At 35.8% G+C, this 18,289-nt stretch overlaps 1 protein-coding gene across 1 annotated transcript in view; it reads right to left on the bottom strand.

Moving 5' to 3' along the window:
• Positions 1-18,289, bottom strand: part of LOC133531426 (probable cytochrome P450 305a1) — a gene marked incomplete in the record, with an annotated part of 24,892 nt that continues 6,603 nt past the window's right edge. The window contains 5 exon segments of the mRNA XM_061869674.1: positions 1-10,159; positions 15,114-15,373; positions 15,626-15,803; positions 16,666-16,762; positions 17,938-18,119. Of these exon segments, the coding sequence (XP_061725658.1) occupies positions 9,981-10,159; positions 15,114-15,373; positions 15,626-15,803; positions 16,666-16,762; positions 17,938-18,119 (896 nt within the window).

Raw genomic sequence — 18,289 nt, 5'->3', positions numbered from 1 at the left:
TCCATTTCATAGTTTTTATTAATGACATTATTATAATATTATTATAACAACAATAGTTCAACTAAATTTGCTAGATATTTAGTTATGCATGCCAGTTATGGCCTTAAAGGGAAATAGGTAGGTATTAGTTGCAGAAACCAGAGATATTCTTGCCAAATTTTCTAATACTTATAGAATAACAATCTATTTTATGTACATACATACATACATATAATCACGCCTATTTCCCGAAGAGGCAGGCAGAGACCACGGATTTCCACTTGCTACGATCCTGACATACCTCTTTCGCTTCCTTCACTTTCATGACATTCCTCATACACGCTCGTCGGTTTAGGGTGCTATTTTATGTGTTGTTGTAAATATATCAATAACACGAATGTAGTTCAAAAACTTGGCATTCGGGTTTTTTCCATACATTTTTAAATATTAAATACCTCCTAAATTCTGACCAGGCTAACTTTGCACAAACATGGCAGTAAGAACGCATACATATCCCTATAAGCTCCATACTTGACGTAGCACTAGGCATGATAACTTAGCATGAGCCGACTCTAAGTGTGACGTTACTTATGAGACACCGTTGCTGTTTAACACATTCAGTGCCAGGGCGAGTTCAGCGCTATGAGCGTAGCCGATAACACGGGAAAACCCGTATGAAGCGAAAAGCGCCTACGAGAGCCCGCCTAGTGGGTCCTTGTGGATACCTGAGCAATCGAAAAATTCCAAAATTGAACCACGAGCAAGAGCATAAAGAGTAACTGTAACACATTACAAATCAAACAAATGAACGTCATTAAATATTTGTCATTCAAATTCATGGCTAATGTTGTGGATAAAATGCAACTTCATAATCAGTTTTTGAAGAGTAAAGAGAACTTTTACGAGCTAGTGTAGCGAAATAGTAAATTGTTAAACAAGGGAAGAGAGGTACTCATTTCTGCCGAGATAGTTTAGCCAATAGTCCGAGGGTGCCATGATGCCTTTCCCCCGAGTTAAACACTACTTTTAATTTCGAATACGAATAATAAAAATATGTGTTTTTATAAAAAAACATTATAAAGTATAACTTTTTATAGCAAATCTTAAGGGTACTTTCAATTAACCACAGGTAAAAGTATCGTTATTTATGGAATGGGAAGTTAAAGTATCAGTATGGAAATAATATAACAAATCCATTTAAAACCTAATTTCACTTGCTATTGTTAAAAAATCGTACTTGGAAAGTAAAATGCTCTAGTGCAGAAACGAATCACATCTGCACCCGTTTTGAATACAACAATGACCCTCTTTCAGAGCATGAGAAATGAAAAAATACTATAAGACGCCGGGAAGTAATTAAAATTCAACTTCGTTTTAGATCAAATAAATACATTGTGACTTGATTAAACGATTTGACTTAATTTTATATTGTCTACAAAGAGTGCGGTCTGGTCCCACTTCGCAGAATATGCATCCATAGATTGAAAAAAAATGCTCATAACACAAACAAATGTATTAGCTAAATTCGAACCCTACCCTTCTGAGTGATGAGTCGCAGGTAAGAGCTCGTTACCAATATTTTTCCATTTGGGAATATTACCCGTAAGTTACCAATCTTACCAAAAGCGAGTAACATACGAAATCTACGATTTTTATGAGACTTGATTGTTTTTTATTATTTCTATATGAATTATTAGTAGTATGCCACCATTTTAAAAATAATACACAGGTAACCTTGGGGAGTAAATAACCAATCTTACTAGTGATATTTTCAATAATACCGAGTAACTTATTAATCTCACTGGAAATATTCCCTTACTGCATTCGAACGATCTGCGAGAATATTACGGGTATTTTTGCGGTGTTTGGATATTTTGTCCCTGCCCCATACAAATTTTATGAATATAAACGTACATGACACTTTCATACTAAATCGTTTGAAATTGTTAGGTAAGGTTAGGTTACACATACACCATACAATTTTTTGTGAATAAATTCATACTCGACACTTTCATGCAAATCGTCTGAAATTCATGAGTAAACACAAGAAAAGTGGGCTTTCTTGATAAACAGTAAGGGAGCTGAAGATGCTCAATTTAAGCTTAAATGATAGAAAGAATAAAAGGTTAATGTTTTCTTTTCATGTGGTTAGGGGAGTGTCTAAAGATTATAAAAAAATCAGTGTTGCCAAATCGTACCTTTTAGTACGGTTTTACGTACTATTTTTGGACCCTTGCGTACCTTTTTTGTACGCAGCGTACATCGTACTAAAATCGTACATTTTGATGTATGATTGTTTTACAAAAAAATTTTTTCGTTTTGTTGGTTCTGGGCAAAATTTCTAATCTGATAGTAATGGCCAACCTAAAAAAGTAACATCTACTATAGACAATACACGTCCAAACAATGCATAAGTTGCAGTCGGCAGTTGTGTCTTACCTGTGGTCTCTAATTTTTTTCACGCTAGGAAAGAAAATGGAAATTTCGCGCGCGGTTTCGTTCAACCAACGTTGAATCTTGTCTTGTCTTGCCTTCGTTTTCTAGTTTGAAAACTTTAATTAAAAATAATATTGTATATTACTTGCTTTTCCGCTGCAGTTGTTCGATAAGAAATAAAAGGGTCTAAAAGTAAAAAAAAAAAAAACAGAGAAAGAATTTAATTTTGCTCCTTGGCTATCAGGTAAGTCTTAAATAAATAATGTTTGTTTAATCTAACCAATCTTATTCTTATGTATTTATTTTTAATTTATATACATTTGCATATCCAGGAGAAGGTTAATACTAAGTCATCTGCGTGTACTTCGTTTTATCCAGATTACAAAACTCAGTCCAAGTTCGGCCAGCCATTTTATTTTTCACGTATATCAAATTTAACTTTGTTTATGTTAGAATTTATTTACTAAGACAAATACTTAAAACAAATGAGTCATATTTTGTACTTTAGAATTCATAGTTCTTTTCTTTTTAGAATCTGGAATAACAAAGTTACATGCATAGGTTATACTAACGATTAATTAACATTCAATAACTACCTAATTAACATGGTATTGGCAAAGCATTTTTTATCAATGTTATTTAATTTTCCTGCGTTTTTTTTCATGTTTGTGTTGCATGGCATAATTTTTAATGGGTGTTTTAACCTTTCGAGCCCCGCCGGCTCCCTGGGTCGCCAGCGCTAAAAACCTCTAAGCCCCGCCGGCTCCCCAGGGCGCCAGCACGATTTTATTCAAATTTCAACCAAAATTTAATGGCGATAAGGTTTCTTTTTATACGAAAGGCAAGCGAATGAAATGAGCTACAGAATGATACCAAAATGTCTATGGATAACCGTTAGGGAAATTTTAAATCGGCAGTTATTTACGCGGCGAAAACAAGTGAGGTTGCTCCGTGTTTTATTGTGAAAATTTGTGTTTTGAGTGAGAAATACGTAAGTATATGTTATTATTTCACTACTATATAGTGTTTACTATGTAAATACATAAAAATAATAATGTAATTATAGTGTAAATCCAATATAATAGATAAATAAAACTGAGTTTTGCTGGGACTACTTGCGGCTCGTATTTGTAACGTCTTTTTTTCAATTTTTCTATGGACTTTTATAGTGGTGACTATTTTATTTCTTAGGAAATTCAATTGGGAATCTATTTATAATATTCAATTTACAATCCATGTTATACATTATTTTATTTTAGCATACAAATGAAATGCCGCGTCCTGGGTTCGGCCATGTTTGGAATAAAATGAACATACAGCATGATTATTTTATGAATGTCGCGAGCATACCCGCTGGCTCCCCGGGGAGCCGGTAACTTTTTAGTTCTGTTTTAGTAATTGCCAAAATGAACGGCGATCAAGTTCAACCTCCGAACTTGTCGGTAGCGTACCCTGTGGCGGTAACACCTGGAGGCTCATTACGGCTTACTGATGATCCGTTGATTATTCAATGCAACGAACGTGGAGTCCAGGTATGTAACAAGAGATCGACTTTTATTTGTCTCGTGTAATAATTTGCAATTGTAACTTCCGCACGTTTACTTTATATTTGTTCCCCAATCACTCTGCTGGACCGATTTGAATATACATTTTCAGGTTTGAAAGGGTATACCTCCCAGGTGATCCCATTCTAACCAGATCAAAACGAGACAACTCTTCAAATTATAAAGGCACACGTATATAGGTATTTTGGTCGATATGGGCATTTTTTGGGTACCTATTGGTAACTCACGCATGTTTTCATTGAATAAACTTATTTTAAAACGGGCCATTTTATGTTTTATAGCTGGCTCCTTATCGATTGTGTTTGTTTGCTTGTGTGTGTGTTGGTTGGTTGTTGAATGTATGCAAACGCATGTAAATTGATATTATTTTACTCCCCAACCTTCAAAATATATACCCTAGGCATTTTGGTCGATATGGGTATTTTTTAGGTACCTATTGGTAACTCACGCATGTTTTCATTGAATAAACTTATTTTAAAACGGGTCATTTTATGTTTTATAGCTGGCTCCTTATCGATTGTGTTTGTTTGCTTGTGTGTGTTGGTTGGTTGTTGAATGTATGCAAACGTATGTAAATTAATATTATTTTACTCCCCAACCTTCAAAATATATAACCTAGTTCACACTCGTACTTATTAAAAAAAAATCGGTAATAAATTAGTAACTTTATGATTTGTGCACTAACGTGCTTATCGCATCTTTTCTCTTGTAATTAGTACGATTGTGCACTAGGGTATCGATATATTTAATTTATTGGAGTTTGGTTTATATTGTGCAATGTGAATTGAACTTATAAGGATTTGGCAAAATGCAAAGGATCATTATAACTAATGTACCCTTGTAATATGTTTTCTGGTGTGCAATAAAGAATAATTGTATTGTATAACTGGGTGGTATTGGAATATATTTTAGCTTTTTGGTCTGGGCCTTATTGCATGTGCATGTGTATATTTCTAGCCATGGCGGCCGCCGGTAACTCCGGAGGTGAGAACTCCTCGACCATCGAGAGCGCCAAACTCAAGGTCTCGTCTTCGAAGGAAACGTCGACCTTCGCTACCGGACCCGCGAGTATTAAATTTTGACCGCGATTCCGGTAGCGAGCTGGAAGGAGACGGAGAGGAAGACGATGACGATTTCGAAGACGCTGGACCCGTTTATGACGACGTTGAGAGGCTTCGGGCTGCTGCAAGAATTCTCCATGAATATACAGACGAAAACATCGATGAAATGGCGGAGATTGCAGGAGATGTGGATGTAGCTCCTCATGATGAAGTGGTTGTAACCCCTGGACCCCAAGAAAACAATAACGAGTTCACCTGGTCTAGGGATTTCAACCAGTTTGCTAGTCGCCTAGAACAATACTTGCGTAACCCGGGGCCAACACATGGGCTCCAAAATGGGGTGGATATTTTTTTATTAATGTGGGAGGACATAATGCCTACCATAGTAGAGGAAACCAATAATTACGCATGGCAAATTATCGCTGCATTGTCGGAGCATGGTCGTCTCTCCGAAAATTTAGACAGCTGGTATGAGACAACTGAAGCCGAAATGTACCGATATTTTGCCATCCTCATGTACATGGCCATAAATCCCCGTAGCTACCTCCAGGAGTATTGGTCTACTGGTATCATGGGGATGCCAGAATTTCGAACTTTGATGTCGAGGAATCGCTTCCAAATGATCTCGCGGTTCCTCCATTTTGTAAATAATGAAGACATTCCCCATGATACTAGTAGCTACTACAAAAAAGTATACAAAATCCAGCCTCTCGTAGAGCATTTAAATAATAAATTTCAAGCCCTTTATACACCCGAGCAGCAACTGAGCCTCGACGAATCATTGCTTTTGTGGAAGGGTCGTCTTGCCTGGGTGCAATGTATTCGGTCCAAGGCGGCCCGATTCGGCATAAAGCTGTTTGACTTATGCGAGGCTTCCAGCGGGTACCTGCTCAAGTGTATAATATACGCCGGCAAGAACTCCACTATGCACGAAGGGCCTATCCATGGGTTTTCAGCACCGACTGCCAAAGTCGTGCTTAAACTCATGGATGCGTTCCTCGACCTTGGCCATACCTTATACATGGACAATTGGTACAACCAGTTGCCCCTAACCCGGTACTTAAAGCAGCGTAAGACCGATGTGGTGGGGACGTTAATTAGAAATAGGCGCCACGTGCCTGAGGAGATCAAAAGTATAAGTGACAGGGATCTGACCAGCGGGGAACGAGTAGCGTGCCACTCTGGGGACATCGCAATTACAGCGTGGAAGGACGTCAAGCTGGTCACCATGATCACCACCTGTCATGGTGACGAAATGGTCCCCGGAATGAGAGCAGGCGCGGAACGCGAGAAGCCAATCTGCGTGTCCGACTACAACAAGTACATGGGCGGAGTTGACCTTAAGGACAAAAAACTGTCCATGTACTTATTGGAGAGGAAACGCGGCTTGAAGTGGTACGTGAAGGTGTTTAGGAGACTCCTGAATACGAGTGTCCTGAACGCCTTCATTATATACACGAAGAACCCTATTTTCCGCGTTTTGTCACACAGGGAATTCCGCTTCCAACTTGCGGAAGCCCTGTGTACACGATTCGCCAAAGACCACCCGTGTCATCCCCTTGCGGGTGATGCGGGCATGATGAAATAACTAATAAAGTCCAAACTCAATTTCTCAGTACGAGTATATATGACGTAGATTCTGGAAAAGCAAAAGACCTGTGCAATGAAATGATAACATGGTTGGAAAAACATAACATACCATTACAAAATTTTGTGAACTTTGTCTCTGATACAACCAATAGCATGGTTGGTCAATTTAATTCTGTGTTTACCCATTTAAAAGAAAGATTTAGCATGTCTGATTTAGCATGTATAAAATGCAGTTGCCACATGATACATCTGGTGGCATCTAAAGCCTGCTTAAAACTACCCAGATCAATTGAGGATCTTTTGAGAAGTATAGGCTCTCATTTTAGTAGAAGCTCCAATAGACAAAACAAACTTAGAGAGTTCCAAACATTCTTTCAAGTAGACATACACAAAATTTTAAGCCCTTGCAACACCAGATGGCTGTCCCTAAAGGAATGTGTTGACCGAACCTTGGAATAATACACAGTGTTAACTGAATATTTTAGAGTAGAGTTATTGGAAGACCCAAGTAAAGTAACTGAGGATATAATCACAACTTTAAATAACCAATTCATAAAGATATACTTAGAATTCATGCCCTATAGCTTAGGATTGTTAAATGACTTCAACACACTCTTCCAGTCAGACAAACCATTGCTCCATAAAATTAAACCTGAAATTATAAAACTAATAAAAACAATAACGAGTAATTATATGGACTTTAACTACTGCCGAACCACGGATGCACTGAAGATAGAGTATGCTAACCTTCGGTTTTTTTGACATAGGACAAAATTTACCTCGGAGTCGCAGCACAACACTCTATTAATGATTTAAAAAATGAAGTGCCTAGCCCAGAATCAGCACTTTAAAAAATCATGCTTAGCCTTTTATATTGAACTCATCAAACAAATAAAAATGAGATTTGATTTCTCTGATCCAATATATGATATCATCCCGATACTTGAACCGAAAGAAGAACAAAATTTTACCGTTAAAGATTTAAGTGCCATAATCCAGAGGTTCCCTAATCTAAAAAAAATCATATTGATGAACAAGGAGCTCAGAAAGAGTGGAGAAATCATGCCCTTCTAGATAGAGATCAAAGTATAGCTAATTTGGAAGCGGATGCGCTATCTCCCCGCCCCGCACGCCCCGCGCCGCGTGCTGCCAAACCACCTTCGCTTGCAGTTCGTTGCGATTAATTCTATTTACTTTTTGACAAACTTCCGGTAAAAAAAACTATTTTTTATTTAGTGCAAATGTAGTGTCTTTAGATAAGAACCGTTTTTAAAATTTTCACGTCTATCTTAATTTCCCCCGAATCACAATGTACAAAAGAATTAAAAATACATGTTCCATAATTTCCCCAGGCGTGCAAAGTTAACTGAATGTTTATAATGCTTTAAAAAGCTTAACTTGAGATTGCACCAACCGACTGACTTATCCTCAAGCCGCAATCGAAAAAAAAATTTTTTAGGGTATCATACATGCAACATCTCTTTAATTAAGATATACTATGCACCAAGGTGTTCTCTATACACTAGTAAGCTTGAACCCAATAGCTTTTAATTTACTCCAAAATTACGGCACTTTATAGTTTATACCTAAAATTGAACGGTCTTCCGTACATAATAGAAACGGTGCAACTCGGGGGAAACAATCTAGTTGCGCCCTCTAACGAATCCAAAAAGAACCACGACTATACGACTTACTTCCATACTTTTCCTTAACTTGACTATACTACAGTGTGAAAGTGTCCACGAGCTACCAACAGAACTTACGACGTATTATTCTAAATATCCACCACAACAAGATCAAAAAATCGACAGGGAGTGAAATAATCAAAAGAGTGCGACTTTGTATTCAACAGTATGACACTCACTTTGAGCACTTATAAATTAATTAATTTTGTAATAAAAATGTTAAAATTCATGGTTCATTCATTATTTCTGACACTATGTTATTTAGCAAAAAATAATCCTTATGATGAAGCCTTTCGATCGGTATGATAACGCTTCATGGTATTTTTTTTCGTGTAGTGGGTTCTATTCCCGGTTCAACCATGTAATTATTATATCTATGAATGCAGTTCAAATTGTTTTGTAAATTAAAATAATGTCTTCTTTCAGTAAAATCTTCCATCTACAATATTCAAGGTCCTTTCCCTCCATGTGGCATAGTCGTGGGACGCTCTGTATAATATACAAATACATATACTTATACACAGAAAACACAAATGACTCAGAATCAAATATCTATGCTCATCAAGTCATCACACAAATATATACCCTTACCAGGATTCGAAACCAAAACCATCGGCTTCATAGGCAGGGATCACTACCAACTAGGCCAGATCGGTCATCAAATTATCATTATAATAATTTCATTAAAAGTATCGTTATTCAGAGATATACCGACCTAACAATAATAGTAGGGTACACCAAGAGGGTATTTTGAGAGTTATTCGAGCGCAACAGGTTAACATAAGGGGGCAGATACCTTGCATCCTGTTGAGTACCTTCAATGTGAGACCCTTAAAACAGAATAGTAAAAAAAAACGATCTTCAGAAATACTCGAACGCATTTGATTATGGTATGTGTCCTTTTCAATAATCTGACCAACGACAAGCGTGTTCACAAACTTCCAAAAAACAGTCAAAGTGACTTACTTACTTAAGGATTGTGTTTTGGATGGGATTGCTGTGGAGGTAAATGACTAGTATGTAAGTTAGCTTCAATACAGAATCGGGTACATTTTATCTGTTTGTTCTTCTAATAAATAAAATAAAAATAAAAACTCGACCACGGTCGATTTTTTTATTTTGAAACAAATAAATATGTAACACATTCTCCACATGTATTAATAAATTATTTCATTAATGACGATATTAATATAAACCAAATTTAGCATTTCTGGCTCCCCCACTACTAGTCAGGAAAGCCCACTTTTTTGGCATGAAGGTGTCGAGGATATTTTTTTTTTTCAAAAACAATTGTACGCTTTACCCTAACCTAACCCAACCTAAGAATTTGAGACGATTCAACATTAAAAGTGTCAAGTTCTATTTTTCTTATTCAATTTGTATGGAGCACAGACAACATATCCATATATCTCAAAAACCGTAAGAGAACCTGTAAAATACTCGCACATCGTTAGAATGTAGCAAGGGAATATTTCCAGTAAAATCGGTAAGTTAATCGGGAGTATTGGTAATATTACTAGTAAGATTGGTAATTTACTCCCCGAGGTTTCCTATGTAATTTTTTGTCGTAAATTGGTGGTACTGCCTTGAAAATATTACCGGTAACGACCCATCACTATTGTGATCACTTCTATCGTTAAATTTTATTGCTTAACTTTAACTCCTCATTGCCGTGGCACAAACATCGCGGAGTACGGTCTCGGGGCAGCTATGAGGCCTATAACTGGCTCGTCGCTGGGATAGACACCGTTGACGCACTGGAGCTTAAACTTCTGCAGTATTCCCACGAATGTTAAGAAGACGAACGATCGAGCTAATGCGTCACCGGGGCACCTCCTTCGACCTGTAATGAAAGCATTATTTTACTCGCTATCGTCGACCGATTTTGAAAAACAACAGTATTTTCAAAGTGGTGGTGGTGGTGGGCTATTCGGTACAATTTTTGGGGTAAAACATCAATAACTCTAATGATGAGATATTTTATATCAATAATAAAAGTTTTATATTTTTATTAGATAAAAACCCATCTTTCTTCATTATTGTATCTACTACAGATGTTAGAATTATCAACACAGAACGAGTAATAATTTTCTAGAGGTTTTTGGGATACTTCGTGGTTGGGGCTTAATGGAAACCGATAGATCTCGCACTGGTTTTGAATGAATTTTGAAGCTTAAGTTGCTTTAAACGTGAATGCCTATTTGAAACGCTTTAGAAACGACCACCTAAGGAATGTAAAACAGGGTACTCATATTTTTTACATAATATCTGGGACAAAAAATCACAAAGTTATGCACATCAAACACTCTTGTTAAATTTAGTTTAACTACAATCACATGTATATATATCCAAAATGTGCGCTTTTATAATAACATAACATTTACGTTTCTGACAGCAATAAAATAAAAAACGACAAAATCTGAATATGTATTTTAGTTATTGCCTATTTGCAGTTGTTTCATGTTCAGAAATTTGCGGCAATATGTTACTGTTCTTATAAATTCTTGTAAATTATCATATTCTATATTAATTAATGCTCTGTCAAATTTCTCTCCTTCTCGCTTCCATACGCGATTAAATTTGCCTGTATCACGTTCTTCCTTTCTAGGTCGGTTGAAATAACATTTCCTTTCTAGATAGCCATACCGGTGGGAAGGCCCACCATAGCTTAGAAGCCTTCAACTCTGACAAGTATACAATGTCGGCGGGTATTCCTCTGGATACAATGTCGGCGGGGTTATCCTCGGAAGTGACGTGATGCCACTGGTTTTGACTAGCATTGTTTGTAATTTCCACAACTCTGTTTGCCACAAACGTTTTCCATCTTTGTGGTTCGCCAAAAATCCATGAAATTACAATGGAAGAGTCGGTCCATGCGAATATTTGTGAAGCTGGTATTCTTATAGCACGGCTGACTTGTCTAAATAATTTTGCCAACACAACAACTCCACACAGTTGACACAGTTCCAGTTTACGTAAAAAGAGACAGGTTTCACTGGATAGACTCTTGTCCTCGAAGGGATCAACTTTGTTTTGACTGTACCAACTGCCTTTTTTACTCAAATGTAAACGTCCGAATTAAAAATCAATTACATTATTATACATAGAATTTATTTCATGTATCAAATATTCTTATAATTAATTTCAATGAAACTGTATAAATTCAATCGTCATTCTATCTCTCTACTTATGTTTAAATTTCACTATGGCAATTTTGTATTCAAAACTGACAGTTCCTAGAGCGTTTGAAATCTTACCGGTTGCTATCCGATGCCCCGACGACTATACACTTTGACACTTTTTGTGTTTTTGTAATTTGGAAGTAAACCAAAGATCCTTCCCAGACCATGGTACTTCGAGCCGGATCAGTTTGCAAGACCGTGCTGTTATAAAACGGTCGTAATCGTAGCTGGAAGTGGTCAGTCTTCCCCCTACACAAGTTAGTTTTCCATCCCCATGAAACGGAGGCGACCTTTTAATCTCGCATCAACATAACCTCTTGTTAATCTTGCCTTATGGCATTTCTTTAAATTCACTTGTGTTATTTGAATATCCGTATCTTACAAAACAGTCAATTGATCCACCGTAGCCATTTTTCTTAAGTTGAATCTTCACTTAGTCACTTAAAAACACAATGTTTTGAAGTAAATTATTTAAGTTGTGACTAATTTGCATTGAAATCGTATATTTTAACTTGTTTTTATCGGCTTGTTTATCACATTATTTTGTTCTCGCGGCCAGGTGTCTGACGGCGTACGCTCGATGCACTGTTTTCCTCATCTAGATCGTTTGGACCATATGTTGAATGCAGTAAGATTCGTAATTGAGTGTGGAATTAAATAAAACACGTCCTGTTGTTGCTCTGATTTTTGTAATGCGACTTAATAAGAAATGCAATGCATGCATGCTACTAGTTATGATCATAGGTATTCGAGTACGCGTTAACAGTGGGTATTTGGTACTTGAAATCAAATACCCCAAAAATCGTCACTTTATAAAATCTGCAAAATAAAGGCCTAAAATTATGTCGTATAGCTTAAAAAATTCCAGAACCAAAATCTGGATAGAAGTACGACGCGGTTCAATTGCACTGATTTTCCAACATTGAACTGATTTTTTTTTAAGCACGCGGTTCAATCACTCGGCGTCATAGTGACGATTAACCAATATTACATTAGATTGACTATTGTTAGACGAAGATCTACGTTTCTACCACTGTTATGATAGGAAATATATAACTTATAATTTTTATTTTCCTAATAGCCCCGAGTTTCTCAATAAGCCCCATTTTACGGTACCATTAATACTTGGATATTATATTTCAAAATAAAACATTGCTCATTTTTCCATACATTCCAACTATAGTTCGTGTTTTGGTATTTGAAAGAAGGTAAGAGATTTAGACGTCTCTTTTTATTCGAAACAACTTTTGAAAAATAAGTCACGGCTAATATATAACAATTATAATTGAAATACGATAATTTACATGATTTATAAAAAGCGTTTTTCAATAATAAAAAAAACATGTCAAGATTAATTAAAGCAAGAAATATTACTTCGCTAATCCGCGAGAAAATAACGTGTTAGTCAATCAGTGCTAACCCGTTATACTTACTTGTGTATTTTTGTTCCCACCCTCCCACCGCAAAAATAAATACGCAAATAAACATAACAGCCCACCACCAAAAGTACAAAACTCGACACGTGTTTCGCCTCTCTACGAGGCATCCTCAGGAGATGCTGGAGATGTTGACGGTCTGACACCCGACAACTGACTCACAAGATTCTCATGTGAAGATTGTTTACCTTTTTCCTATTGAAAAAAAACGAACTTATACCTTTAAAAAAAACTCAATCCTAATTTCCCGTGTGATTTTGATTAAGTGAATACTTCTTAACGCCCGGGTTGGAAAGCCAGTAGGCAGTTCCTTTTTTACAACAACTAGTCCATATGCCAAATTTTGTCACCAGACAGTTCATGCACTAATTTTCACAAATTTTATATTAAGTATGTTAACACATTGAATTGGCCGACAAATATCGACTTCATATGAATTGCAAAAAAAAAACCGACAGGCGTTTGATTCACGTTGTTCACCGAACCGAACGAAATATTATTTGCACCCATAAGTAACAAAACTTTATTTTTACGAATAAAAAGAGCGACAACGCATTCAGTAAGTCGGCTGCCCGGATACTTTGTGTCCAGATTAAATGTTTATATGCATGAAACTTTTTTTCAACCATACCGGATCATTCTGACGCATGGTGCTTTAGATTAAATATTTAATTTAATTTTACAGTACCTAGAAAAGTTGATAAACCAGGAAAATAAATTAAAATGTAGAACAATTAAGTGGGATCAAGATCTTTTAGCTTAAGTATATTTTAAGCAAAGTCGGATGTTAATGATATTATTACCCTATCCATTAGAGACAATAATATTTCTTCAACTACAAAAATAAAAAATATATATATATGTATATATATATATATATATATATATATATATATATATATATATTCCTTATAGTAAACCGGGACTTTACATGGTGTATTGTTTACCTATATGTATATGACGAATTAATTAGAACGAATATACAATACATTATTTAGAAATGAACTCATGATATTTAAAAAAAGTGAAAAAATACTTATAAACGAAATATGTAATGGTTGAGAAAATAATGCTATTAATAATCCTGCATCAGCCGTAAGTACTGTCCGTAGTTTTCGTTTATTGTAGTTCAGGTAATAGTGGTAGTAGTGTAGTAGTAGGTATAGTTTTACGACTTGCAAGAGTAAATGGTTAAGTATTTCCTGATATTCCAGATTCTTACCCCCAGGTAAGAGAGGCTAGTAAGTCCTCGTCATATGCTATTGAAAATAGTTCGTATGGTTCAAGTTAAGTTCAGGTTAAAAAATATGGTGAATGCTTCTCGTCATCAAATAAATGACGATAATGTGATCACTGTCGAATTCAAATGAAAAATGTTACTTACTTCAGCGTAGAAATGGTATTTAACTTCAACCCACAAATTATATATATGCGATTGCGTTTGAGCTTCCAACCCTAAGGCGAATCTTTAACCATATTAGAATTAATCAGGGTTTCTAACAATGTTTTCCTCTACCGAAGAGCAACTCAGATGACATTTAGTACATCTATACAAGATGATTCAATTCAACAAACATGAGCAGGATCAAGCCGCCATTCAGGGTTATAAGCAACTGTTTCGTACCAGTAGGTATTTGTGAGATTAACTTTAATTTATTTTCTACTGTTAATAAAAAGCTTTAATTTATTTACGACATTTATGGTCTCCCTCTTTGTTTCATCCATTACAAGTGACAAATTGAGTGGCATCGAAGTCTGGTAACTTTTAAAAAATCGTATCTCACTCAAGTGTGACATTTTATTTTCTTCATAACCAAAGTGCTGTAGTAACAGTTAAGCAGGTCTTATCTTTTGTTAATGAAGCATCGGAATGTGCCCATGATTGCAGATAATTAATTTTGTCTTTACCAAAAAAATCAATACCAGAAAAAAAAAACCTGATAGATTTACTTAAATATGGCAGTGAACGATCCGTTAACATTTACTGATTGTGTATCAGGCTTAGTCCTGCTCACGTCTCATGAATCACCCTGTATAGCATGAAATTCTTGAGAAAAAAACGTGATGTTGATACGAATTGTGATTTTAGTAATTTATAAAAAAAAATTTGGATACATTTTAAGCGAAAACATTCAGTTCCAATGAAAGGAACCATGAATTGGATCATTACGTGACCTACCTAAGCCGAAGGTGTAGACGTGCTCGGCATTTTTCAACGCGCCGTGTTCATCAATAAATCTCTCAGGTTTAAATTCATGAGGGTCTTCGAAAATGTCCGGATCCAAGTAGAGGTCGCCGACTGATATCAATACAGTGGTGTCCTTTGGTATCATATAGCCATCTACAATGCAGTCACTTAGAACCCTTCTAGGGCCCATCAGAGGCACTATTGCATAACACCTTTGAACTTCCAGCAGAAAAGCCGATGTATAAACAAGCCTGAAAATATTTAAACATCACATGAATACACTCGGATCATGCTTCTCATTTTTAATGAATATGAAGCATGAATTAATTAATTTGATGTGACACGGATTGCGTTTCGCTATGAAATAAATAACATTAAAAAAAAATACATATTTAAGTGTTATAAAGATGGTGAAGTTATATGAGCAGCATTATGACGGTTCTAAGTCACTGGTAGAAGTATAGATATTAGAAGGATGTTAAAAATAAAGGATATTTATTTACTTGTGACTATCAGTCCAACTAGGCACGTTATTTCCTATGACACGTTGTATTTCATCATAAATTTTGTTCTGTATATGCTGATTCCTTAGAACCGTAAGAAAAATGAATTCCAGCAAGTTACTTGTAGTTTGTGACCCCGCGATGAACATATCTAAGCATACCACTTTTAACTGTAGTTCTGAAATTAAAAAAATATAATTAATTGAATCTAAATCGTATAATGAGACACTGATAGATATGTACTTAGGTACTAATGAGATTTGGCCAAAATTCGATTATTTTGATTTTTGACCGAAAGAAAAACAGGGTTATGACCAAATCTCAGAAATACCTTTGACGTTCGAGCTACCTACGCTTATTCCGGACTGCAACCATAATTTTATTATGCTTATCTGATTTTATAGGTTTCCAAATACCAAACCTTTAAAGATTCTTTAAACCGGAACCTATAAAGATTCTTTAAACCGAAATCTTAATTACGGTATCACCGTCCGTCTACATCGTTCTAGCCATCGTAGGTGAATCAATCAAATAACTATATAAATTACCTATGTAACTAATTTTTGTTAACCAATTGATCCCAAACCGAATTCAAAAAGGGGGAAGTTCTGAATTCGACAGAAATTCAGAATATTTTTTAAGTATGCTAATCGATTACTCGCAGATTATTGACTAAATCGATTTCGACCGATGTTTTTTTGTTTCAAAGACTAGATATGTATTCTAAGTGGTCCCATCGACATCAAGTCAGGATCTAATGACGGTATCCTGGAGGAATCGAAGGAACTCCTCAATAAAACTTTTTAGGCATATATAGGAACACGTACATTTTCTCTGGAAAATCCGTGTAAGTAGTCAAATAAATATTAGGTATTTAAACAAAACAATCAACTACACTTCGTTAACTAAGTATTTTATGTATTTATTTAAAGAGAATACATAATTAAATAAACATAGAACAATAAATTATAAATAAGCTAAAAAATAATAATACAAACTACATAAAGCCAAAATAAAGAGAGAAACAAAATTCTTTTTACCCGTAAATGTGCCTTTTTTCACCTTCATTTGATTTAAGAACGAATAAATAAAATCATCTCCACTAGCTGAATTATTTTTATGTTTTTGTATTGCTTCCTGGAACAAGACATACTTATTAAGGTTAACTAATAAATATAAAATACACAATGTAGGAATAGATTGTACGATAATGATGTTAGTTTGTAGAATGACCTACAAAAAGTTGGCGACCGCTGGCCAAAATTCACAAACAAAACTATAGTTCACAAGAAATGCTGTTTTCTTCAGCTACTTTATTATATTGCGTAATAAAATATTTTTTCTGTCACGCCGACGTTTTTTACGCAGATAACACAGCTAACATAATCAACATGCAACTACTTTACGGTGAGCCTGGTACGTACCCCGGCCCGTTCTAGCGTGAGTTATCCCTTAACTAGGAAAATTGACAAACGCATTGCTCTCATCGATCTGCCGTTTTATTTATAAGGCACATCGTGATACTCCTGGACAAATCTTAACACCAGCAGTTAACATTTGTGGAGCAAGGTTGAGCAACACTGTGTGACAACGACAAGTAAGTAACTATAGGTAAGTTGCCTCATGTTACCGTGCTGCTCCACAAAATCCGCCTCCGCCAGATTATGAAATTCCTAGACATATCATCAAATAGCGGCGTTTCATGATATGTTTATGAATTTCATAATCTAGCTGAGGCGGATTATACAATAGGCCAACGACAAATATACGTAAAGGCTCATAAATGTCGAATGATCGAAGTAAAAGGACACAGGCAGAACGCAACTGCAAAGTAACTTCGTCATTATGGGACAAACTTACACAAATCGACCTAGTCCCACCGTAAGCTCAATAAGACTTGTGTTGTGGGTACTAGTCAACGATATATATATATCGGACTAACTACTAACTCAGGAACAAAAATCTGCGATAAACAAATACATTTTCCCAAAATGCATTTGCCCTTACCAGGATTCGAACCCGGGACAACCTGTTTCATAGGTAGGGTCACTACTGACCAGGCTAGGAGACCGTAAGAATCATTTTCTGTGATTTTCACCAGCCTTTGAGAAACTAGCCTATTTCTCGATTTAACTAAGGTGTTATGTATGTAGTGAGATGGGAAGGGACAAGGAAACTGTCTTGGCACCTTCCCTGTATTTGTTTATTTAACAACAATTGTAGTAAGTATTACCTATACTTGATCAAGTTTGAAGTGTCCCCATAATTTTACAAATAAAATTTTTTTTGGTTAACAATTTGTCCGCATTTACCTCAATAATGGCGGAAATTTGTGAATTAATTCTGTTTATTAACGAATATCCACTTGCTTCAGGAAAGAAGAACCGGCACCAAGGGAACTGATTTAGCCACCCTCCTGCCATGGAGAACGCCTTAGATCGGGCACTCAGCAGCTCTAGTAGCAACTTAAGACGATCTTCTTCAATGGATTCTCCTGAAAACAAGTGTTGTTTTATTTATTTTTAAATGACTTCCCAAATAGGAGGAGGTTATCAATCAATTCTGCCGTCCTTTTGTATGTATGTTTTGAAGAACTCCGTCATTTCTGATCTGATTTGGAAAGTTATTTTTTTATGAATTTTATAGTATATATACCTAATTTAA

This window comes from Cydia pomonella, chromosome 1, assembly GCF_033807575.1.
Source record: "Cydia pomonella isolate Wapato2018A chromosome 1, ilCydPomo1, whole genome shotgun sequence".
NCBI classification, from domain to species: Eukaryota; Metazoa; Arthropoda; class Insecta; order Lepidoptera; family Tortricidae; genus Cydia; species Cydia pomonella.
This window is presented reverse-complemented; position numbering and strand designations above follow the sequence as displayed.